At 36.2% G+C, this 27,851-nt stretch overlaps 1 protein-coding gene across 1 annotated transcript in view; it reads right to left on the bottom strand.

Annotated features, from left to right (window-relative positions):
* The window catches only part of STT3B (STT3 oligosaccharyltransferase complex catalytic subunit B), a 102,618-nt gene that overhangs the window by 41,651 nt on the left and 33,116 nt on the right, over positions 1-27,851 (bottom strand). The window contains exons 2-3 of the mRNA XM_070455302.1: positions 8,072-8,180; positions 4,258-4,545 (exon numbers count right to left, since the gene is read on the bottom strand). Coding sequence (XP_070311403.1) covers positions 4,258-4,545; positions 8,072-8,180 — 397 coding nt within the window. The remainder of the gene's footprint in view (positions 1-4,257; positions 4,546-8,071; positions 8,181-27,851) is intronic.

The raw sequence follows: 27,851 nt of genomic DNA, 5'->3' as shown, positions 1-27,851 counted from the left end.
CTGGAAAGTCCCCAATATTAAGAGTACATTATGTTTAATAAAACAACACATAATATTTTAAAGAATACTTCATTGCTAAAAAATGCTAACCATCATCTGGAACCTTTAGGGAGTTAAAATCGTTTTGCCATGGTAACATCAAAAATCTGATTACAGATCACTATAACAAATATAATAATGAAATACTGTGAAAAATACTGAAGAGAAATACTGTGAAAAAACTGAAATACTGTGAGAAAAACAAAAATATGACAGACATGAAGTGAGCAAATGTCTAGTGCTGACACTCACTTGATGCAGGGTTGCCACAAACCTTCAATTTGTAAAAATGCAGTATTTGTGAAGTGCATTAAAACAAGGTATGTCTGCATAGTATTCTTTGAAAGTGAACTTGAATCAGCTATGTATGTCTGCTGCAAATTCCATGGCAACCACTATAAACAGTTTAAAAAAGCATAACTGATGTGCCAGAAACAGAGAGAAAGCAAAACACATGAAATGCACAGTTCAAACCACAAAAGGCAGAAAAAGAATAGAGATCAAAAGTGAAACAAAACAAGAGTACCAATCAGAAAACAGTAACATATGTGGTAAATATTAAACCAACTATAGTCAAGAGTCACTTTGAATGTCAACGGTCTAAATGCACAAATTAAAAAACAAATTGTCAGGGTGCATCAAAAACCAAGACCCAACTATACATTGTCTATAAGAAATCCACTTTGAATATAAAGGTACAGGGCCTTACCTAGTGGTCCAGTGGTTAAAAATTCACCTGTCAATGCAGGGGAAACAGGTTCAACCCCTGGTTTAGGAACTACGATCCAACTGAGCCCAAGTGCCACAACTACTGAAGCCTGCCCATCCTAGATCTTGTGTTCTACAAGAAGTCCATGCACCACAACTAAAGAAAGCCCACATGCAGCAATAAAGAGTAGCATGTGCCACAATGGAGATCCAGTGCAGCCAAAAATGAATAATTTTTTTAAAGATTTAAAAAATTTTGAAGTATATATAAAGATACTTACATTCAGAGCACATCATGCAAAATGTTGGGCTGAATGAAGCACAAGTTGGAATCAAGATTGCCAGGAGAAATATCAATAACCTCAGATATGCAGATGACACCACCCTTATGGCAGAAAGACAAGAACTAAAGAGCCTCTCGATGAAAGTGAAAGAGGAGAGTGGAAAAGTTGGCTTAAAGCTCAACATTCAGAAAACTAAGACCATGGTATCCAGTCCCATCACTTCATGGCAAATAGAAGGGGAAACAATGGAAACAGTGACAGACTTTATTTTCTTGGGCTCAAAAATCGCTGCAGATGGTGACTGCAGCCATGAAATTAAGACGCTTGCTTCTCGGAAGAAAAGCTATGACCAACCTAGACAGCACATTAAAAAGCAGAGACATTACTTTGCTGACAAAGGTCCATCTAGTCAAAGCTATGGTTTTTCCAGTAGTCATTATGGATGTGAGAGTTGGACTATAAAGAAAGCTGAGCACCGAAGAATTGATGCTTTTGAACTGTGGTGTTGGAGAAGACTCCTGCGAGTCCTTTGGACTGCAAGGAGATCAAACCAGTCAATCCTAAAGGAAATCAATCCTAAGTATTAATTGGAAAAAATGATACTGAAGCTGAAGCTCCAATCCTTTGGCCACCTGATGCAAAGAACTGACTCACCAGAAAAGACCCTGATGGTGGGAAAGATTGAAGGAAGGAGGAGAAGGGGACGACAGAGGACAAGATGGTTGGATGGCATCATCAACTCGATGGACATGAGTTTGAGCAAGCTCTGGGAGTTGGTGATGGACAGGGAGGCCTGGTGTACTGCAGTCCATGGGGCTGCAGAGAGTTGGACATGATTGAGTGAACTGAACTGATAAAGATATATATAATAAAAGCCTACCTCAAAGCAAGGAAAGCTATCAGAGATCAAGAGGTGCATTATATAATGATAAAGGGATTAGTTCTCAAAGAGAGCAAAACAATCCTTCAAGTGTACGTGTCTAACAACAGAGTGTCAAACTACATGAGGAAAAACCAACAGAGCCACAAGCATAAATGGATAAAACCACTATCATAATTGGAGACTTAAAACCCTTCTCTCAGACAGATGGATCTAGCAGGTAGAAAATCAGTAAGGAGCTGAATCAGTAAGAAAATCAGTAAGAGCTAAAACTCAACACTACCACCAGTCAACTGGATACTGGCTATGGTGGACATCTAAAGACACATTGCATTCATCCAGTAATAGAAGAATACATATTCTTCTCAAGCCAGCATGGAATATTCACCAAGATAAACAACATCTGGGCCATAAAACACATCCTAACAAATTTAAAAGAATAAAAGTTATATAATATGTATTCTCAGTCCACGATGGAATCAAACAAAAAATCACTAATAGAAAAATAACTAGAAAGTCTCAAAATACATGGAGGTTAAACAACATACCTTTAAATAAGCACATTCAAATATAAAAAACCTCAAGAGAAATTTCAAAACAGCGCTAAATAAAAACAGAAACACAACTGATCAAAATTTACGGGATGCAGCAAAAAAGCAGTGCTAGTGTGGAAATTTATAGCACTGAATGTAAACAATAGAAAAGATAGATCTAAGACAATTATCTAAATTTCCACCTTAGGAACCTAGAAAAAGAAGGGCCATTTAAATCCAAAGAAAGCAGAATTAAAAACCAGGGCAGAAATCAATGAAACTGAAAACAGGAAATTTATAAAGAAAATCAATAAGACCAAAAACAGTTCCTTGAAATCTGAACAAAAATCAATAAACCGCTAGGCCAGGCTAACTAAGAAAAAAAGAAGACACAAATACTAATATTGGAAATGGAAGAAGGAACATCACTACAGATCCCCTGGACATTCACTGAAAGGATAATAAAGAAATACAAGGAACAACTCTATGTCCAAAAACTTGATAACCTAAATGAAATGAACCAATTTCTTGAAAAGACAAAAATCTGCTAATACTCAAACAAAAAGAAACAGAAAATCTGATTAGGTCTCTATTAAAGAAATGGAATAAATAAATAAATAATAACCTTCCAAAACAGAAAGCATCAGGCCAAGGGGGAGTTCACTCAAATTCTACCAAATGATTAAAAATAAATAAATAAAAATGACAACAATTCTCTGCAATCTCTTTCTGGAAACGGAAGCAGAGGAAATACTTCCTAACTCATTCTACAAGGCCAATACTGAACCAATACTAAAACCAAGGACATATATAAGAAAAGAAAACTACAGACCATTATCTCTCTCATTAGATACAAAATCCTCAACAAGATATTAGGAAATCAAGTCTAACAAGGTATGTTGAAAATTATATAGCATGATCAAGTGAGATTTACCTCAGGTTTGAAATACTGGTTCAACATTTGAAAATAATGTATTCATGACATCAAAAAGTCAAAGAATTTACGAAGAGTTACAACTATATGCAACTATAATTGACCCTTGAACAAGGCAGAGGTTGCAGCAGTGACTACCTCCTTGGCATAAAAAAATCCACATATAACTTTATAGTAGGGCCCTTGCATAATCCTTGGGTCCAGATCTATGGAGTCAACCAAACTGTGAAGTGCTGTAGTATGTATTTAATAGAAAACTATATGTATAAATGGATATGCATAGTTCAAACCTGTGTTGTTCAAGGATCAATCATGTATCAGTAGAGAAAAAGCATCTGACAAAATCCAACATCCACTCATGATACTCTCTCAACAAACTAAAGTGGATCTTCTTCAACTTGATAAGTAAGATAAAAAAAAAAAAAAACAAACCCTATAACCAACACGTTTAACAGTGAGAAACTCAAAGCTTTCCCACTAAGAAAAGGAACAAGGTGGGGATCATCTTACTACTCCTCTTCAACATCATACTGGAAGTACTAGTTAATACAGCAAGACAAGAAAAAGAAACAGAAGGTATACAGATAGGGAAAGAAGAAATAACTTTGCAACCGTAAAATAATGCAAATTTCACACACAGAATTCAACATCCTAAGCCACTGAACCACACTTCAGCTTTCTTAAGTATTTTTGACCTCTCTCCCCACTAGTAAAGAAACAACAAAAAAAATCAATAGCTTATTTTCCGATAGCCTCTTTTACTGGAGCTGTGACTTATTTGTCATGAACAGTAACAATTTTTTGCATGCAACTATAATGACTACTTTAAGTAGAAAGTTTATGGGTATTAATGATAACAAAACATCAAGTGTTACTTACCCACAAGTAATATGTGAACTGAAGTGCAAAAATAGCAATGCCTTCGTTATCAAAGGATCCAGCTACTGACCGAGAAATGTAACCTGGTACAATAGCAATAAAGCAAGCAGCTAAAAGTCCTGCTCCTTGGTTCCAAAGTTCTCTGGTAAGCAGGAAAGTAGATATAGATGTAAGGCCGCTAAAAGTTGGTGCAAGGAACACACATACATCTCTTATGTGAACTGTTATGTTCAATGTATTTAAAATCCAATGGATAAGGCCAGCTGTTATCATCAACCCTGGGTAAACCTATAGAAAAAAAAAAGGAAAATTTAATTACAAATATAAGGAGGTAGCTGAAAACACTAAGCTCTTTATTATTACATAATTAGGTTGAGAATTATGAAGCTCACAACAGTTTGCCTTCTTTACCTACTACAAAATTAAATGTTCTTTTTCAACTGGACACAAAAAATTCTCATATGCAGAGGTATATATTTAAGCAAAAGAAGAAAGATCAGACTGAATGAAGGATTACAAGTGAAGATGTTTTAACAATGGAACACTGGGTAACTTTATAATTGTTCCCACTAACTCTTTCACTATAAGCAGGGTTCTATCTAGCACATCCTTAAATATAGGGTTTTAACAATTTTGCCCATACTTGTGTTTAAGGGGTTGAGAAATAAACAGAAGATGAAAAAAAGTTATGTGCAGTTATTATTTAAGTGATATTTATAAATGATTCCTTCCTCCCTTTAAGGTCAAGATGTGGAAAGTGAACAATTCTAGCTAGGATAAGGAGGACTAGTTAGTGAATTCAAATATAATATTTTGGAATTCCTCGAAGGTTGACATTTTTACACTTCTTAAAATACTTAACAAAGGAAAGCAAATAAACTAGAATAGGCCCAGTTAATAGCTGTACTCTTCAACGTCTCCCCAAAGGAGGAACATGAAACATTTAAGATTCAACAAACAATAAACAGGGCATTAATTCTGAGCTATTTGTGATTAAAATGTGTATTTACACTTTCATCGTTAGCTACATCCTAAAAGATTTTTTCTTTCTCCATCACTGAAACTACAAAGAATGTTATAAATTTACTTTCTGAGCCATATTATTGAAAATTGCAAACTTTCCATGGTCTTTAAACCCACTCCTTTGCCTTTTCTCCATAGCCCTTATCACCACTTCACATAGTATTTATTTTACTTATTTACTTACTGTCTATTAAGTAAATACCCTTGGGGACTTTCCTGGTGATCCAGTGGTTAAGAGTTCGCACTTCCAATGCAGGGAGCATGGGTTCAATCCCTGGTTGGGCAACTAAGATCCCACATGCTGCACAGCATGTCCAAAAATAAATAAATAAATAAACACTCTCACAGAATACAAGCTCCAGAATAACAAGAAAAATTTCCCCAGCATCCAAATAACAATGATAGGCATAAAATAGATGCACAATATCTATTGAATGCACGGAAGGAGAGTGGGGTAAGGAAAGGGGGAAAAGTATGGTAATCATCACCATTCTTAAAAATTAAAATTTTGTTCCATTACATATATAATACCAGGTCCCAAGTGAACAGTTTTGCTGGAAATATTTTTTTTTAAATGGAAATAAATCTGAAAGTATCTAAATATGGTAGATTGAATTGACATACAAAATAATACATAGAAGTATTAGATGAAAAGATCAAGGTATTCTAGACAAACAAAACCACTCAACAACAAAAAAAGCATGTTTAACCTTAAAAGAAAGAGAGCCTGAAAGGGAATCCTTTAGGTTCCAAACATAAAGAAGCATTTCAAACTAGGGACTGATGCCACAGAAGTCTTAAAAAACAAAACACTCAAGGCCCTAACATATACTTTAGGTACTTCAGGTGGTTGGGGGATAGTTATTGCTCACCACTGAGATTAAAGAAAAGGCCTAAATCCCAGCACAAACCCAGGGCCTGTTTATGAAACTAGATGAATTCTACCCATCCATCAAATGAAACAGTAACCAACTTCTGCCTTACTTTCAAAACTTTAAATAGAAACAAAACAAGAAATAACTCATTCACCACATGGGTGAGGTACGGGTTCCACATTTATACATGCAAGCTCAGTCACTCAGTCGTGTCTGACTCTTTGCAACCCCATGGAATGTAGCCCACCAGGCTCCTCTGTCCATGGGATTCTCCAGGCAAGAATACTGGAATGGGTTGCCATCTGCTTCTCCAGGGGACCTTCCCAACCCAGGGATCCAACCCTTACCTCCTATACTGGCAGGAGGGTTCTTTACCACTGAGTCACCAGGTAAGCCCTCTCCACATTTATAACAACTTCACATATAAGAAACTTAGACTGAGAAACAACCTCTAAAAACAGTCCTAAACTTCTGAGGGCTCCAGCAAAAGGAAGTGAAAAAGATTATTTTAAGGATGGTCCCAAATGCCAGGACACCAGGAATCTCAGAAAACCAGCCTTCACTGAGGGTGAATTCAAGATAAAAAGTTATAAACATACCAGGAAATAAACTACAGTAATCAAAGATTAGTATAAGAAAAGACATGACAACATTCACAGCACAAGCAGTACAGATAATAGTCATCTACCACATCTTTCACATTTCAATACCTTTCTAATCAACCTCAGAGGCTATCATGACTATTCTTCTGTATCATTATCCCTATTTACAAAGATAAAAAGAGTCCCAGATTATAAATATAACATCTCACTATCATGGAGAACATATTCCTTCCTAATGAAGAGGGAACATTTATAAAATTTGGTATTATCTTGGGGCCACAAATCATGTCTCAATAAATTTCAAAGGATTAAAATTACAGAATTTGTTTTCTAACATTAATTTATTTGAAGTAAAAAGCAAAATAAGATGATGAGGAAATTCTCTTATGTTTAAAAGTTAAATACAGTCCTAAGTAACTCATGAAATCAGATAAAATTATAATAGAAATTAAAATACATTTTGACTTGAATGATAATGAAAACACTACGTATCAAAACTTAAGCAATGTAGATAAAACAGTGATCATGAGGCAATTTGGAGCTTCAAATCAATTAGTAACATATAAAAGTTGAAAATTATTGAGCAAACTGTATCAGGAAACTAGATAAAAATATCAAACTCAAGAAAGTAGGAGGAAGGAAAAAAATGGAAGCTAACACAAGACAAATATTTAATAATCAACAAAGTTTCTTTGGCTTAAAAAAATCTACTAAAATTGATAAACCTCTGACAAAACTGATCAAGAAAAAAATATTAAATGTATATGTTTCTCCAGTAGGTGCCTTGTCTTTCATTTTCTCTCAAACCATTCTCCTTACATCTCAAATCCTAAAAACATTTTCCTTTCTATCATCTTCTGGACATTATAATTTCCCATAAATTATGAACAATACCTAATCTACCTGGAGTAATTTGAGACAGATTTAGGACCTCGAAAATTAGAATTATCTGATTGTCCTACATTTCTATTTCCTTCCAAAATGTTTTTTTTCAATAAAGCTTCTATAGAACAAAACAAAAACACAAGTAACCTGAACTTAAGAGTGTGACAAGAGCTTCTCCTAACCTCCACCACTTGTCAGAAATAATGGCTAGTATGAGATAACCCCAAAACAGGCTGGGAGGTGGGGGTATGTGAAGAAGGGTATCAAGAAAAGAGATTTAACAAATTAAATAACAGATAATTAGCCACAGAAAATGTATCAGTTAACTATATAAAACTTTTAAGAATTGCCATCACCTTAGTGATGAATGATTTACTCAAATCACTGAAAAAGTTTAAGATTAACATGAGTAACCGCATATATACTTACAGTACCACCTACTATTCTTCCTAGTGGATACCATGCTCTTTCATCAAACCAATTTAAAAATTCATAAAACCCATGAGACGCAAGATGATGTGTTGATCTATAGTTAAACCTAGAGAAAATAGGAAAAAAAGAAATGTTAAAAAACTTGGTTTACTAAAAAGAAATAGCTCTAGCTTTCTAATATTATACTTTATATTTAACTCTTTATACATAAATCTATGGCTATATAAATATATCTTTCCTAACAATTTTCCTCAAACCTGAACAACAGATTATTTTCTAAGAAATTGGCTTATACCTCTAAAAATAACTAAAAACAGAGCCCAGTCTCACCCCCAAAAACAAGTCTACAAAACTAGTAATGATCAAATTAACATTTGGCCATTGCTTGGGGTACAGATGGTACATAGCTATGCATCTGAACAAAAATGTGACGGTACATAAAATTTACCAAGTCAAAGATGTCAATGACTCTCAAATGATTAAAAACCACTAACAGAGTACAGCACCAAAATGAGGCTTGTATATTCAAATATAACTGTTTTCAATTCCTGCTTATTTAACTTATATGCAGAAGACAGCATGCAAAATGCTTGGCTGGATGAATCACAAGCTGGAATCAAGATTGCCAGGAGAAGTATCAACAACTTCAGATATGCAGATGACACCACTCTAATGGAAGAAAGTGAAGAGGAACTAAAGTCTCTTGATGAGGGTCAAAGAGGAGAGTGGGAGAAGCTGGCTTAAAACTCTACGTTCAAAAAACTAACATCATGGCATATGGTCCCATGGCAAACAAATGGGGGAAAAAGTGATTTCGGTGATGGATTTTATATTCTCAGGCTCCAAAATAACTGTGGATGGTGACTGCAGTCACAAAATTAAAAGATGCAAGCCTGCTCCTTGGAAGGAAAGCTATGACATACCTAGACAGGTATTAAAAAAGCAGAGGCAGTACTTTATTGATAAAGGTCTGTATGGTTAAAGCTATGGTTTTTCCAGGTAGTCAGGTATGAATGTATAGGAGAATTGAGTCAAAAAGAAGGCTGAGCACCAAAGAATTGGTGCTTTTGACTTGTGGTGCTGGAGAAGATTCTTGAGAGTCCCTTGGGATCAAATCAGACAATACTAAAGGAAATTAACCCTGAATATTTATTGGAAGAACAGACGTTGAAGCTCCAATTCCTTGGCCACCGGATGTGAAGAACTGACTCATTGGAAAAGACCTTGATGCTGGGAAAGACTGAAAGCAAAAGAAGGGCGGCAGAGAATGAGATGGTTACATAGCATCACCAACTCAATGCACATCAATGCGAGTAAATTCCAGGAGACAGTGAAGGACAAGGAAGCCTGGCATGCTGCAGTCCATAGGGTTGCAAAGAGTTGGACACGAGTTATCGACTGAACTATAACTCTAAAAATCACAGAAACAAAGAGTTAAGTTATAAATAACCATGGGAGATGAACAGTAACTGTACTGTAAAATAAGAACATGACCTTAACAAATGAGAATTTTGATCAATGAAAGACAAAATAACAAATAAGAAGAAATGAGATGGAAGAAGCCACAATCCAAACTGCAACCTGAAGTAACTGCAAACTATGGTGTGTGTGTACACATGTGTGCATGCTTGGGTGTTGGAAGGGGGAGAGTTGAAGAGGCTATATTCAGGATGGTTCATGTTTAATATAAAGTTGCTGAGGGAGGGAGAGAGGCAAGAGAAAATCCTCCATCAACCTCAGGGTAATGAGCAATAGGAACTGCTAGGCAGGTGGATCCCCTTAAGACGACCACTGCCAAGCAAGGAAGTGGGCCTCAGTGGTATCTCCAACACACATAGCCAAGTGATTCAAAGAGTGGAACGATGCTTTCCAGATAAATAGTAAATCCTCATATCCAAAATCAGCTTGATATATCCTTCCCAACAGCAAGTCACGACTTTCCAACACACGATCACTAGAAACAAAATGCTGTAATATTTTAAGACAGACTTGATCTAATACAAAATAAGCACACATCCAAAAATCAAACATGAGAAAAATAAGCAATATAAAAACTAAGCATCGAAATCAACCAACGGAAGAACTAATACCAACAGACATAAGAATAACTTCAGAAGTGAGATAAGCCACACAGTCTGAAAGGAAGTGTAACCAAGAAGTTTAGAGTACAAGTGTTAGAATTATACTGCCTGGGTTTGGATATCCTGCTTCCATACCTACTAGCTATATGACCTTGGCTGGGCAAATGACTTATACTCTCTGTGGTCTAGTTTCTCCCTCGGTAAAAAGAAAAAAAAAAAAAAGGAATAACAATTGTACCTCTGTTAATAAGGTGGCTTTAATAAATAAACAATATTATGTCCCTAAAGCACCCAGAGGCTACTGCTACTATTACTGTGAAATAAAAGTATGGTAAAAGCACTATTTGAGTTTTTGAATGTCAAATTAAAAATAAGCTAAATATTAAAAAGGTTAAAGATGCAAAGCAAATTAATAACAAGACAAAAAGTGTCTTGAGAGGTAGCATTTGAAAAGATGGCACAGTAGGTGATAGAAGTCTTCATACCCCCAATAAAAAATAACAGACAGCTATCCACAAAGGAAAATATTTACGGGAAGCTCAAGTAGAACTGAGATCCTACAGCAGCAGAATGAAGCAAAGGATGGAGAGCAACCACACAGACGGAAGATCACTAGGGTGACAGGCTTAGCTGAGACATCGAGAGACAACCAGGATCAACGAAGGGTGGAGGCCATCAGTATCAGCCACGTGGCAGGTACCCCTGCACTCCCCATGGTCTGCTCTGTGGTGGACCTAGGCAGGCTTTTTGACTGGGGACAACAGCACCCACGAGAGCTTTCACAAAGGAGGACCCGGTTAAGTATTCATCAGAGCAGACCCCAGTGGCCTGCTCTGCAGAGGACAACAGCTTTCACCAGAAGTCGTCACTGCCACAGGGCCCCTGGAGAGGGAGACGCTGCTATGCCCTCAACAAGAAAGATTTGCTGCTGCACTGCCCCAGGACTAGGGCTACCACGGGCCCACAAATATTCTTGAACCCCAGAACCACTGTTAAGTGCTTACACTTCAGATTCCAGCTCTGCAGCTGCCTGAGCTGCAGATCCCGGCTCCACGGTTGGCTCGACAAGAGCCTGTGATCCGGGCCCCCGGTCTGCAGCTGAGCCGCCACTGCCTGTGCTCTAGCCCCAGCTCCACCGTGACTCCACGCACATCAGCCAGCAACACCACAATCAGCACGACACCGGTGAGCTGCGCCGGGTGCCAGCAAAGATTTCCTTGGCCACAACAACTCACCATGGGAGAAAAAAAGATCAGAAGGTCCCCAGTAGCCCTTACAGCCCACATGGACACTTGCAGCCTTGGCCATTGAGAACCTCCGCAATCTGCAGTCTTCACTTAAACTCAGCTGTTAGCACTGCACGAGGACTACACCCCTGGATCTTCCCCGGGGTAAGAACTGCCAGTCTATCCAGCCGTCACTCTTGCACTTACCCACAGGTGAAGGTCTTTCCTCACCAAAATTATTCCATAAAATGGGCAGACATAAAGGTGGCTCAGATGGTAAAGAATCCACCTGCAATAAGGAGATGCAGGTTCAATCCCTGGGTTGGGAAGATCCCCTGGAGAAGCGAATGACAACCCACTCCAGTATTCTTTCCTGGAGAATCCCATGGACAGAGGAGCCTGGTAGGCTACAGCTCACGGGGTCAAAAAGAGTTGGACACGACTGAGTGACTAACACACTATACAAAAGTAAGGCTACAAGAAATGTTAAAAAAAAAAAAAAGACAAGAAAACATGAGAACGCCAAAGGAACACAATTATTTTTCAGTAATTGACCACAGAGTAATAGATCTATTTCTCAACGAAGACTTCAAAGTAATTGTTTTAAGGAAGCTCAGCAAGCTACCAGAGAAGCCAGATAGACAACTCAACAAATCAGGAAAATACACATGAACAGAATAAGAATTTCAACAGAGACAGAAATTATACTTAAAAAAAAAAACAAAGAGAAATATTGGAGCTAATTAACAAAATGAAAAAGAAAATGCAGTAGAGAACATTAATTGTAGACTTGAACTAGCAGAAGAATCTGAAAAACAGAAGAAAGGTTACTTGAAATTATCAAAGCAAAAGAAAAGCAAGTAAAAAATAGCCTACATCAACTATACGCCATCATCAAGGGTAATGATTGCATTATAAGAGTTCTAGAAGGAGAGACATGGGTAGGGAGGTTATTTAAAGAAATAATGGCTTAAACCTTCCCAAATCTGGGGAGAGAAATTGAATCATCCTGGCATGTGGTGTTCACATGCCCCAATACATATTCAACTCACACAGGACTTCACTGAGAGATAATCTAATAAAACTATAAAAAATCAAAGACAGACAAAATGGCTATTCTACCCAAAGCAATCTACAGATTCAATGCAATCCCTATCAAACTACCAACGGTATTTTTCACAGAACTAGAACAAATAATTTCACAGTTTGTATGGAAATACAAAAAACCTCGAATAGCCAAAGCAACCTTGAGAAAGAAGAATGGAACTGGAGGAATCAACCTGCCTGACTTCAGACTATACTACAAAGCCACAGTCACCAAGACAGTATGGTACTGGCACAAAGACAGAAATATAGATCAATGGAACAGAATAGAAAGCCCAGAGATAAATCCACGAACCTATGGTCACCTTATCTTTGACAAAGGAGGCAAGGATATACAATGGAAAAAAGATAACCTCTTTAACAAGTGGTGCTGGGAAAACTGGTCAACCACCTGTAAAAGAATGAAACTAGAACACTTTCTAACACCATACACAAAAATAAACTCAAAATGGATTAAAGATCTAAATGTAAGACCAGAAACTATCAAACTCCTAGAGGAGAACATAGGCAAAACACTCTCTGACATAAATCACAGCAGGATCCTCTATGACCCACACCCCAGAATTTTAGAAACAAAAGCAAAAATAAACAAATGGGACCTAATGAAACTTAAAAGCTTTTGCACAACAAAGGATACTATAAGTAAGGTGAAAAGACAGCCCTCAGATTGGGAGAAAATAATAGCAAATGAAGCAACAGACAAAGGATTAATCTCAAATATATACAAGCAACTCCTCCAGCTCAACTCCAGAAAAATAAATGACCCAATCAAAAAATGGGCCAAAGAACTAAACAGACATTTCTCCAAGGAAGACATACGGATGGCAAAAAAACACATGAAAAGATGCTCAACATCACTCATTATCAGAGAAATGCAAATCAAAACCACAATGAGGTACCATTATACACCAGTCAGGATGGCTGCTATCCAAAAGTCTACAAGCAATAAATGCTGGAGAGGGTGTGGAGAAAAGGGAACCCTCTTACACTGTTGGTGGGAATGCAAACTAGTACAGCCACTATGGAAAACAGTGTGGAGATTCCTTAAAAAGCTGGAACTAGAACTGCCATATGACCCAGCAATCCCACTTCTAGGCATACACACTGAGGAAACCAGATCTGAAAGAGACACGTGCACCCCAATGTTCATCGCAGCACTGTTTATAATAGCCAGGACATGGAAGCAACCTAGATGCCCATCAGCAGACGAATGGATGAGGAAGCTGTGGTACATATACACCATGGAATATTACTCATCCATCAAAAAGAATTCATTTGAATCAGTTCTAATGAGATGGGTGAAACTGGAACCCATTATACAGAGCGAAGTAAGCCAGAAAGATAAAGACCATTACAGTATACTAACACATATATATGGAATTTAGAAAGATGGTAACGATAACCTTATATGCAAAAAAAGAAAAAAGAGACTCAGATGTATAGAACAGACTTGTGGACTCTATGGGAGAAGGCGAGGGCGGGATGTTTCAAGAGAACAGCATCGAAACATGTATATTATCTAGGGTGAAATAGATCACCAGCCCAGGTTGGATGCATGAGACAAGTGCTCAGGCCTGGTGCACTGGGAAGACCCAGAGGGATGGGGTGGAGAGGGAGGTGGGAGGGGGGACCGGGATGGGGAATACATGTAAATCCATGGCTAATTCATTTCAATGTATGACAAAAACCACTGCAATGTTGTAAAGTAATTAGCCTCCAACAAATAAAAATAAATGGAAGAAAAAAAAAAAAAAAGCCTAGAAAATTAAAAAAAAAAAAAAAATCAAAGACAGAGAGTTCAGAAAGCAAGAGGAAAGAAACTCATACATGAGACCCCACATAAGGCTATCAGATTTCTCAGTAGAAACCTTGCACCAGAATAAGGTATATAGATTCAAAGTGCTAGAAGAAAAAACCTGCCAACTAAGAACACTCAGCAAAGCTAACCATCAGAAAAAAAATTCCCAAACTAAAAAAAAGAGAGTGAGAAAGAAAATTTGCAGTTCATCACTACCAGACCTGCTTTATAAGAAATGTTAAAGGGAGTTCTACAAGCTGAAATGAAAGGACAGTAATTAGTAACTTAAAAACATACAGTATAAATTCACTGGTAAGATATGGACATAAGCAAGTTCAGAATATTCTAGTACTGTAATGGTGTGTAAATCACTTAACTAGTATAAAGGCTGAAAGACAAAAATAAAAATATCTTCAGTTTCAATAACTTGTTAAATACAAAACATAAAAAGACTGATATAATGGCTTAAAGTTGACTGTTATGTTTTATTTAAACCTCAGGGCAGTCACAAAGCAAAAACTTACAGTAGATACAAAAAGAAAGAATACCACGAAGAAAAACTATCAAATCACAGAGGAAGATAGCAAGAGAAGAGAGGAACAAAAGAACTACAAAACAATCATAAACAATTAACAAGATGGCAATAGTTAAGTCTTTCAGTCAGTCAGTTCAGTCGCGTCCAACTCCGCGACTCCATGAATCGCAGCACGCCAGATCTCCCTGTCCATCACAAACTCCCAGAGTTTACTCAAACTCATGCCCATCAAGTTGGTGATGCCATCCAGTCATCTCATCCTCTGTCGTCCCCTTCTCCTCCTGCCCCCAATCCCTCCCAGCATCAGGGTCTTCTCCAATGAGTCAACTCTTTGCATGAGGTAGCCAAAGTACTGGTTTCAGCTTCAGCATCAGTCCTTCCAATGAACACTCAGGACTGATCTCCAACCATCTCTACCTATGAATAATTATTTTCAATGGAAACAGATTAAATTCACTAATCATAGAGTAAGTAAATATATTAAAAATACAATACCCAAACATATGCTAATAGTAACTCACTTCAGCTTTATGGGACACAGCCTGAAAGTGAAGAGATGGAAAAAGATATTCTATACAAATGGAAAGCAGAAGAGACCAAGATTGGCTATAGTTTTATCAGACCAAAAAAGAACCCCAAAATTGTAACAGAGATAAAAGGTCATTCATTATATAATGATAAAGGAATCAATTCATCAAGATATAACAACTGAAACAGATAGCAATACAATAATAGTACCGGGCTTTAATACCCTACTTTCAAAGAACAGATGAGAAGGAGAATATAAAGCAGGAAATAGTAGACTTGAACTACACTTTAGACCAAATGAATCTAATAGAAAACATTCCATTTAACAGTAGAACATACAGTCTTCTCAAGTACACAGATAATATTCTCCAGGATACTTCGTATCAGTTCAGTCGCTCAGTCATGTCCTACTCTTTGTGACCCCATGGACTGCAGCACACCAGGCCTCCCTGCCCATCGCCAACTCCTAGAGTTAACTCAAACTCATGGTCCATTGAGTCAGTGATGCCATCCAACCATCTCATCCTCTGTCCTCCACTTCTCCTCCTGCCTTCAATCTGTCCAAGCATCAGGGTTTTTACAAATGAGCAGCTCTTCGCATCAGGTGACCAACGTATTGGAGTTTCAGCTTCAGCATCAGTCCTTCCAATGAATATTCAGGACTGATTTCCTTTAGGATGGCCTGGTTTGATCTCCGTGCAGTCCAAGGGACTCTCAAGAGTCTTTTCCAATACAATTCAAAAGCATCAATTCTTCGGTGCTCAGCTTTCTTTTATAGTCCAACTCTCACATCCATACTTCATATGTTAGGTCACAAAACAAGTCTTAACAAATTTAAGACTGAAATTATATTGAGTATCTTTTCTGAGCACAATGGTATGAAATTAGTGATCAATAAGAAAGTTAGGAAATTCACTAATATGTGGAAATTGAACAATATTCTCCTTAATCAATGGGTCCAAAAAAAGAGACAGACCCAAATGGAAACACAGCAAAATGTAGCGAAAGCAATCTGAGAAGTTTATAGCAATAAACATCAACATTAGTAGAAAACAGATCTCAAATAAACAGTTTAACTTGATACCTCAAGGAACCAGAAAAAGAATAAATTATGCCTGAAGAGCAGAAATAAAGATCAGAGCATAAATGAATGAAACAGACTAAAAAAGGAAAAAAGGTTTTATTCCACTTTTTAAGATAAGCACAACTGACAAACTTTTGGCTAGAGTAAGAAAAAAGAAGACAAAATCAGAAATGAAAGAGGAGAGGCTTTACCTGGTGGTCCAGTTGTTAAGACTCTGAGCTTCCAATACAGGGAGGGGGGCACAAGATTGAACCTTGGCTGGGGAACTAAGATCCCACACGCCACATGGTAAGGCAAAAAATTTTAAAAAGAAAAAAACTAAGAGGAGAGATTACAACTACTACCACAAATACACAAAGGATCGTAAAAGATTATTATTAACATATCAACAAATTGGATAACCCAGGAGAAATGGACAGATTCTTAGAAACAACCTATATCAAAGACTGAACCAGGAAGAAATTTAAAAAATCTGAACAGACCAATAACAAGAAAGGTGACTGTTGGGGGCTTCAGATTACTAATTCGAAGAAAAGTCTAGGATCAGATGTCTTCAAAGTAGTATGTTTAAAAAAAAAAAGTCAGTAAAATACTTAGGAATACATTTAACCCAGGAGGTGAAAGACCTGTACACTGAAAAGTATAGGACACTGATAAATGAAGACAAAAGCAAATGGAAAGATACTCCATGCTCATGGATTGGAAAAATCAGTATTGTTAAAATGTCCATATATATAGAACATTGTAAATCAACCATTCTCCAATAAAAAAATTTTTTTGAAGTCCATATTGCCCAGAGCAACCTACATATTCAATGCAATACCTATAAAAATTCCAATACTATTTTCCACAGAAACGGAAAAATAACCCAAAATTTGCAGGGAATCCCCAAAGACCCTAAACAGCTAAAGCAAATTTGAGAAAAAACAACAAAACTGGAAGCATCAGATTCTGATTCCAAACCATGTTACAAAACTATAGTAACCAAAACAGTATGTTACTAGCAAAAAAAAAAAAAAAGAGAGAGAGACAGAGAGAGAGAGAGAACACTGGAACAGAATACAGAGCCCAGAAAAAAACTACTTTTACAGTCAACTAACCTTTGGCAAGGGCATCAAGGACAAACAATGTCGGAAGACTAGTCTCTTCAACAAATGGTGTTAGAAAACTGAATATTACAAGCAAAAGAATGAAACTGGACCCTTATCTTACACCATACAAAAAAATTAACTCAAAATAGATTACTGACTTCAATGTATGATGTGAAACCATAAAATCCCTACAGGAAAGCATAGAGAAAAAGCTTCCTGACACTGGCATTGGCAACGATTTTTTCAGATATGATGCCAAAAACACAAGTAAAAAAAGTAAAGAATAAATAAGCAGAACTATATATTAAAAGGCTTGTGTACAATAAAGGAAAGAATACACAATATGAAAAGGCAAACTATGGAATTAAAGAAAATGTTTGCAAACCATATATCTAATAAGGGGTTACTATCTATAATATATAAGGAACTCATACCACTCAAAAACAAAAAGCCAAAAACCCATACAAAATATGACTTTAAAAAAGGTTCAAAGAACCTGAAAAGGTATTTTCCCAGAAACACACAGGTGGCCAATAGGAAAAATAAAAGGTGTTCAACATCAGTATTCAGAGAAACGCAACTCAAAACTACAATGAGATATACCCTTCACATCTGTTAGGATGGCTATTATCAAAGGACGAGGTAAAAAAATGCTGTCAAGGAGAAAAGGGAACCCTTGGTATATTGTTGGTGGGAATGTAAATTCATACAGCCATTATAGAAAATAGTGTGGAGATTCCTTTTAAAATATTAAAATAGAACTAGTATGTGACCCAGAGATCCTACTGCTGGGTCCACTGTAGACCTGTGAGGAGTATGAGGTTTAGCGGCATCAAGCCTCTGCAGCTGAAAAAGTCAGCCCTCCAAGACACTTGGCTCCTCCACATCTGCAGTTCCTCTGCATCTACGGATTCAACCAGCTGCAGGCTGCATTTATCAATGAAAAAAAAAATCTGTGCATCAGTACACTTGTGCAATTCAAACCTGCACTCTTCAAGGGTCTACTGTATATCCACAGGAGACAAAATTAGTATACACAAAATGTATCAGCACTTACTTCCATGTTCACTGCAGCATTATTTCTAATATCCAGATATGTAAACAACCTAAGGGTCTGTTGATATATGAATGGATAATGAAAATGTAGTTATATTAAAACATAAATAATAACATGTGTATATACACATATTTTATAATTATGCATTTATATAATGAAACATTATTTGGCCACAAACAGAAGGAAACCTTGCCACTGGTTATTTGTGACCCATGTACAAACTTGAAAGGCATTTATGCTAAGTGAAAGAAGCCAGACAGAAAAAGAAAAATACTGAATAGTATCACTTACATATGAACTAAAAAAAGAAGCTTAACTCAGAAAGAGAGTAGAATGGTGAATGTCAGAGGATGGGTGATGGAACAAACGGGGAGACACAGGTCAAAAGTTACAAACTTCAATTAAAACATGAATAAGTTCTAACGCTCTAATGTACAGCAAGATGACTATATTTAGTAATACTGTATTATATACTTGAAATTTGCTAAGAGAAGATGGGATCTTAAAAGTTATCACACACACAAAAAAGAACTATGTGAGATGACAGATGTGTTATGATTGTGATAATCATTTCACAATGTGTATGTATATCTCAAATCATTATGTACATTAAATACATACAACTTTGTCAATTGTATCTCTATAAAGCTGGAAAAAAGTATTAATGAAAAATTTAAGAAATCATAAAAAGTAAACCCAGTTTTTACATTTAATCATAAAAAAAAAGAATCACCATGCTTCACAGATGATTATGAAAAAACACACATTTCAAGACACTAATGATAAGGAGATCAAACCAGTCAATCCTAAAGGAAATCAGTCCTGAATATTCATTAGAAGGACTGATGCTGAAGCTGAAGCCACAATACACTTTGGCCACCTGAGGCAAAGAGTCGATTCATTAGAAACGACCCTGATGCTGGAAAAGACTGAAAGCAGGAGGAAAAGGGGACGACAGAGGGCGAGATGGTTGGATGGCATCACCAACTCGAAGGACGTAAATTTGAGCATGCTCCAGGAGATGGTGAAGAACAGGGAAGCTTGGCATGCTGTAGTCCACGGGGTCACAAAGAGTAGGGCACGACTGAGCGACTGAACAACAAGCATAAAGTATAACTTAAAATCATCCACAGAAAATACACAGATTTTCTCTGAAGGAATGTCAATCAACTGCCATCACTGAATGCTACAAAGGCAATGATATTTCTGACTACAGGAAAAGGATTTTAAAATCAGAACTTAAAACAACATTTGTTTTCCAGCAACAATTCTGGAAATCTAAGCTAGTGCTAGAAATACTACACATGCTCCAAAAGAAAGTATGGGAGGTAATTTTAAAAGAGAAATCCCCCAATACTAGAAACAAAATATTTATTGTACTTAAAGGTGGGACCCTGGAAAGACTACCACTTTAGAGATTAAAAACAAGGTAGCCACTAGAATAGAAATGGCTAAATCTTTCTTTCCAAGGGAAGAAAGACTCCTATAAAAAAGGTAAACTCTTAACCTTCCTACCATGCATAAGTCTAAATTTACCAGGAATCTCCAAATCAAGAAATTAACACTGAAACCAAGGTCCAAAAACTTAGATTAACAATTTAAGCAAAAAACAAAAATAACTTTAGAAAAAATGAGCTCATAAAAAACAGTAACAAACTATAGGAGGTAGAGAACCACCATTAGAAAATATACAAGTAACAGCCCCCAAACTGGTCAAAGTATTTCAATGACAGAAGGCCTAGTATTTTAGCAAGAACCAGGGCTTTAAATTTTAAATGCAATTTTTCAGATTAAAAAAAAAAAAAAAAGGACTCCAAGGGATTATGAACATGTTTTGAATACTAAGAAACATGGGGCTCCAACTCCATAAAGTTGTTCTGCATGATATTTTTAACTTTTCATTTTACATAATTCTTGACCTCTCCTCCCTCTTTGTTGAATCATTCTCTTTCATTGGCTTTAAAAACTACAATAGTCTCCTAATTTTCACCCTACATCTCCAGTCCTCTTCTCTGCTTTCTGTACAGGCAGACTCCTCTACCCAAGATCCTCTTACCAACTCTTAACTCTTCCCCAAGGGATGTCAGTCATACCTGGGTATGACTATATGCTAGTATGCCCTCAATTTGCCAGTTATCTCCCTATCTACATGTTTCCCCCCTTGAATGTCACAAAGGCATCTCAAAGTCAACATTCAACTAGACTCATAATTGGACACCACCTCTCTACCTTCAAAACAAGCACATACACTGTCTGCTTTTAGTGTTTCCTATCTACCACCTAAATTGAAAAATCCAAAAATCTAGGTGTCATCCTGGAGTGTTCCCTCTCTTTAAATACCCTTGAAATATGTTTAATATTTTCCTACTCTGACACTAGCAATGAAATCTAAACTATCATTTTTAAACTACTTACTGCAATAGCCCCTAACTCAATCCCCTACCATCCATTTTGCCCGTCTCATTCCCCAATCTGTAGATACTGTTTCTCAACAAAGAATGTTGCTTCAAAACGCAAATGTAATTACACTGCAATCCTCTGCTGAACTATTCAAGGGCTTCATCTTTTAAAATTAAAAGGAAGGAACCTTCACTTAACATAAAGCCACATATACTCTAGCTCTCACATAACTCGTCTTGTCTCACATTTTATCATCTCCCTACTTTCCATATATCTATCTTTCAGTCCTCCAGACTCACCTTGTCCCCTCCAACCTCAGCATCTTCAGACTGCCAGTTCCCTACCTCTGTATCACTGCTATCTCCCGTCTTAGCCTAAATAATTCATCCTTCAAACTTCAGCACATTTCTAGGGGATGCTGTTCTGAGGGGAGCGGGGGGGAGACTCAGTGTACTTTTTTCTCCCTGGCACTTGCCACAGATGCAATTTCACATTAGTTTACTTGATTAATATTTACCGCACTAGATAAATACTTCCACAAGGAAACCACATGTCTCCAACACCTAGCATAGCACCTGGTACATAGTAGCCCGAAAATATTTGTTGAATAAATAACTGATTTCATAAATATGTTTTAAATAAATGAAATACAATCTAGATAGCTTCCCAGATAGTTACCTAGTGTCACCTTTAAGTGGTATCCCCAAAGTTAAAGACTAAAACTAGTTTAACTATACCTCCTGAGATCCAAACCTGAAGGCAGGATTACAGAGTTAAACAAGCAAGTTCATTAAGATTCTACTGAAAACCTACTCAAAGAACAAAAAAAACTAAACATGAATGAAGAATGCTTTTTGCCCTATTTTATCCCCAGGGTCAAGTCAATCCTGATATGCAAGGCTCCCAAAACTCCCTTCACTCTCTCTTACATACTCATTTTTATTTGACTTTTAGTTCACTTCCTCCTTCTGATTTGCCATTCATTTTTCTATCCTATTTTCTGGCCCAGTTTCTAACCCCCCACTATGAGTAGTTTACTGAATGTGCTTATGGGTTTCCTCTCTTATCTACTGAAAGAGAAACAACAGGACTGTAAAGCACAGCACCTCTTATCTCACTGAGCACTCTCAAGTAATAGCAGTTACTTCTCTTCTTTCAGGCACATAATACATTACTGCCCCTGTGTGTTAGCTGTTCGGTCGTGTCCAACTCTTGGCGACCCCCTGGACTCTAGCCCGCCAGGCTCCTCTGTCCATGGAATTCTCCAGGCAAGAATATTGGAGTGGGTTGCCATTTTCTCCTCCAGAGGATCTTCTTGATCCAGGGATCGAACCTAGGTCTCCTACATTGTAGACAGACTCTTTGCCGCCTGAGCCACCATGGAAACCCTATCTTCCCCCATACAATACACCACCACCATTAAACTAACCAGTCCTGTCTGTCAGCTAGACAAACTAACCACAGAGATGTGTCAATGGTGGACACCTTGCTTAAGAGCTCTTGCTGCTCAGTAACACTGCCAACATGTAGGACTACCAAAGGCTTTTGGTCAACAAAAGTAACTCAATTTCCATGATGCCTTCTGAGGTTAAAACACTTTTCATGTATTTATTGGTCTTTAACCTTCCTCTTAAGTGTGTGCTCAAGTACTTTGAACATTTTCTCTAATTAATTTAATGAAGTTCTTTATACTGTTCTTTTGTCAGTTATATGAGTTTATAAACTGCTGTCATTCCATAGCTTCTTTTCACTCATAATGGTTATTTTTTTAATAGAAATTCTTGACATAAACCTAATTTATCAATTCTTTGCTATGGGTTAGTGCATTTTTTCTAGTTAAAAAAAAAAAAGTCTTTTGGTGCCCCAAGGTCATAAAGGTATTGTATTCTTCTTCATGACAATTAACAGCTTAAACTTAATTATTTAGGCATGTAATACACCTGGAATCAATTATTTTATATAATGAGAAATAAGGGTTCAACTTTATTTCCTCTGTATTAATATAAATAATTGTCCCCCTGCCATTAACTGAAACGACTAGTTTTCAATTAGCTTTCTTTTCTCCACTGCTGTACAGTTCCACCTCTACCATACTAAGGATTCATTACAGCAGATCTGTTTCTGGATTCTATTCTGCTTGAGTAATCTTTATGTCCTCCCATAATATGCAAACTTTGTAAGTAGAGCTTCATATAAGTGGAGCTTCGAATAAAATCTTGAGTTCAAAGAACATTCTAAAACTGTGCATTTTATAATTCATCCTTCTGCATATTCACATAAATTTTAAAGCTTGCCAATTCCACCAAGAAAATCATGTTGGGTTTTGACTGAAAGTTCATTAATTCCACACATTAATTCAGGAGAATTAATATCTTTACAATACTGACCCATCCACATCCAATCCATAAATATACTTTAACTCTTTCATTTAGGTCTTTAATGTCTCTCCAGAAAATGTATAATTTCACCTCAGAGGTCTTACACATTGTTTGCTTAGATCTATTCCCATTTTTATTAGAATCATTTTTAAAAAATTCTGCTTGACATAGTGACTGGTACCTTGTGATATTTTACATTGATTTTATAACTAGAAACATGTCATTAGATTCCTTCAGGCTTTAAATCTGAAAATCAATAAACACCCCTATGACTATGTTAAAAGGAGAGAGATGTCTCAAAGACTACTACTTGACAAGTTTCAAAGTTTTTAAAATCCTGTTATAAGAGGTAATACTGTCTTCCCAAATCACTTCATTCTTTCTTATAACTACCAATCTTTTCAATTAGCAGAAAATACAGATAAACATTAATTTCATTTAAAGTAGACATTTAATTGAAAGTTAATTAAGATATGTAATATGAAATTTCAAAACGGAATAAGCTACTACATTCTCGAACTTTAAAGATCTTGAATCTTTATTCAAATAAAATCTTAAAAATAAAGGGAAAAGTCTTTAAAATAGAAATTTAAGCCTAAATTTAAAACGTTTATTAGTAAGTCAATCATTAATTAGGTTCTTTCAGAAACAGAATCTTAAACTTGAGGTTACATAACATAGTTGCAAAGATGCTAACCATCTCATCAAATTTGTTATTTCCTTTTGGTCACAAAACTGTAAAAAAAATTTGACTCATATGTACCTGTCAAACAGTAATCATTTAAAAAAAAAAGTATTCCTTGCTGTTAAAGATACTGTTCAATTAAATGATGTGAAAGTTCAGAGCTTAATAGAAAACTTCAGCTCAAGATTAAGTAACTATATGTAACAATGCTTGTATTTCTCATTATATGTATACACACATACATACAAGTACAAATTATAGAGAGTAAAACAGAAGTACCCAAATTTTAATTTGTAACACTGTGTTAGAGATTCAGTTGTTACTACAAGTATAGTCCTTCTATGTGAATTCCCAGGAAACTCAAACCAAACTGATTAGACATTTTCCCAAAGAAAACATATAAATACTAACAGTTAGATGAAAAGGTGTTAAACATCCTAATCACCAGAGAAATGCAAATCGAAACCACAAGAGATAACACTACACACCTGTCAGAAAGCCTATTACCAAAAAGACAAGAAATGTACGTTGGTGAGACTGTGAAAAAAGGGAACCCATGCACACTGAGTGGGAATGTAAATTGATGCAGACACTATGGAAAAGTATGGAGGTGCTTCAAAAAATAAAAATAGTACAATCATATGACCCAGCAATTACACTCTTGGGCATTAATCCAAATTACTATCCTTAACAGTTATCTGTACTCCCATGTTTGTTGTAGCAAAGGCAAAGTATGGAAACAAACCAAGTACCTACCAACAAATGAACAGATAAAAGAAAATGAGTACACACCCACAGAGGAATATAATTCAATCAAAAAAGGATACAGAATCGGACATGACAGAGCACATACACACACATGCATAAAAAAGAAGGAATTGTGTCATTTGAAACAATAAGGATGGACCTAGCGGGCATTATGCTAAGTGAAATAAGTCAGAAAGAAAGACATAAATGAGATCTCATTTATGTGGAATCTAACCCTCTCCCCCAAACAAAACAAACCCAAAATCCCAAAGCACTCAGATACAGAGAACAGACTGCTAGCTGTCAGAGGTGGGGTGGGGGAAATGGATGAAGGTAGCCCAAAGGTTCAAATGTACGGTTTTAACAATACTGTATTATATATTTGAAAGTTATTTAGATCTTAAAAGTTCTCATCACAGGAAAAAACTCTGTAACTAGGTGTGGTAATTAGTATTAAGTAAACTTACTGTGGTAATCATTTCACAATATATACATATATGAAATCATTATGATGTATACTACATTAATATATTATTATATAGTAGTCATACCTCAGTTAGGAAAAAAAGAATCCAGGTGGGAGGGTTAATAACGGGGGAAGAAAATTCAAAACAAATATAAAAGGCATTTGGATTAATCATACAACTACTCTTTTCCATTACAGTAAATAACCAAAAAAAGAATGTCTATCACTCATTTGTTTCGCCTTCTTATGGAGCAATTTTAGCATGATCTTTTTTAGCTTTTTTTTCCATCCACATAGAAACCACCACAGCCATGCATTCTATTCCCCTTTCTTCATGCAAGTCTCCTCAAATCTGAAATTCATTCTTGAAGAAGCCTTTGCTAATACTGTATCCTCCCTTTCCCAATTCACTTGAATTTGTGCTTTGAAAACATCAAGTTGGAACCTTTCTTTACTATAGTTCACCTGGCAATGGAGTATTTTTTTCTTATTGACTTTTGTATCCTTGGAGGCATCATATAGTTCCTGGCACTCCACTTATGAGGGTCAATTACTTCTCCTTTCTAGCATACTAGTAGTGAGTGCTAACACTGACTTAAATCTTGGCTGTTTTCTTCTTCATTAAATGCCAAGCTATCACGTGCATAATAGTCGTCTTCAATTTTAGCATGTCCAATTTACATATTCAAAAAACATTTAAATAGCTGGGGAGGGTGTTATAGATGAAAAAGACAGACCATAAATTGAAAACTGTTGAAGCTGGGTGATAAATGGAGGCTCATTACAGTATTAGCTCTTTTGTTTATGTCTGAAATTTTCCACGATATTGAACATGTGCATGTGTGTATATACAAAACATACATTATATAAGCAATTATAATACAACTTATATATACATAGATATATGATCTACATAATCATATATGTGAGTAATGTAACACATATTGTTAAAAATTAATAAACTCTGATTAAATAGAGTAGAAGAACGGAAAAGGGAGCTCTCATGCCCTGCAAGGAGAGCAGAGCCCAACAGGAAAAAGGTTCCTCTTCTTGCCTTCAGGGCTCAGTTGCCAATGAAAAGTCATGGATTCTGTTTACTAGAGCCACTCTCACTTCCTTTTCCTCTCTAGAAAATGATGTGCTGGGACTTGCACATGGCCTGCTATGTGTTGCAGAGCCCAAATTGCAATTCTCTGCTGATCCCAAATAATCCATTTTTGAAGGAACATCTGGCAGTCTACTTGTTTCAAGTCAATTGTAGGAAAGCTTCTCACACACACACACACACACAAATACACACATATGCCATACATATAACTTAGTTTCCTGCAAGTAAAACTAGGTGAATTGACTGAGAAATGAGGTATTAAAGGTTAGAATACACCAAAATAAAACTGAAATAAAAGAGAAAGATAAGTGGTAAAATAATATCTGACTTAAAATAGTCTGAGTAAACCATCACATTTTACATACACTTTTATCAATATTATAAGAGCAACTTTTGGTATTTTAAGTTCAATAAAATAATGTGTTTTGAAACAAATGTGATGAAAATTAGTGAATACAGACAGTAGATATATGTGGTTCATTACAGTCTCTACTTACATTCATTTGACATTTTCATAAAAGTTCTTTTAAAAAATAAATGAATGCCTTCCCCCAAATTCTCTTAACCCAATCTCTGGAGTCACCCTGAAATTCCCATAAAGACTTATTAAGACAGATAAAATTATTCTTACATTAACTTTTTCATTCTGAAAGGGGCATATAAATAATTTGGCTACTTCTGAGTAACAAACTATTTTATGATGTAAGAAGAAACTGGTATGAAAATGAAATATGCATTTTAAATTTGATAAGAGAGAAACAGTCACATGACAAAGTAAAAGAGGTCTTAGAGACCCATCTTCACAAAGAAGCTAAGATATATAAATTTTGTTTCCTTCTTCAATATACTCCTAAAAGACCTAAGGTGTCCTTTGGCTATTCAAAGACACCACATTTTATAATGGCAAAGAAAGAAGATAGGAATAAAAAACCTGCTTCTGAAAGCCACATACTCATTTTAAATCTTTCTAAACTCCATACTATTAATTCTTCATCCCAAGAAATTCTTCAAAAGCTAAGAAAAGTTTGTGCTCAAAGACTACAGTAGCACGATGATGTTGGATGCATGAGACAAGTGCTCAGGGCTGGTGCACTGGGATGACCCGGAGGGATGGGATGGGGAGAGAGGTGGGAGGGGGGTTCAGGATGGGGAACACATGTAAATCCAAGGGTGATTCATGTCAATGTATGGCAAAAAACCACTACAATATTGTAAGGTAATTAGCCTCCAGCTAATAAAAATAAATTAAAAAAAAAGAAATTAAATTATGGAAGACCATTTATGGAAAAATGGGTTATATTTCTTGGATTCTAGTAGATATTAGTCTACTACCTGTATTCAAAACATTATAGCTTAAATAGAATTTCAGAAACTGATTTAAGGCTTATCAAACATATACCATATTGTTTCCTGAGGAGAACACTCAGTATCAATCCATTCAGAAACTAGGGCTGCCCTTAGGAACAACCACATTTTCCTTCTATAGATC

The sequence above is a fragment of the Odocoileus virginianus genome, chromosome 26, assembly GCF_023699985.2.
Source record: "Odocoileus virginianus isolate 20LAN1187 ecotype Illinois chromosome 26, Ovbor_1.2, whole genome shotgun sequence".
NCBI lineage: Eukaryota > Metazoa > Chordata > Mammalia > Artiodactyla > Cervidae > Odocoileus > Odocoileus virginianus.
Note: the sequence above shows the minus strand (reverse complement) of the source record. Positions and strands in the feature narration are given on the sequence as shown.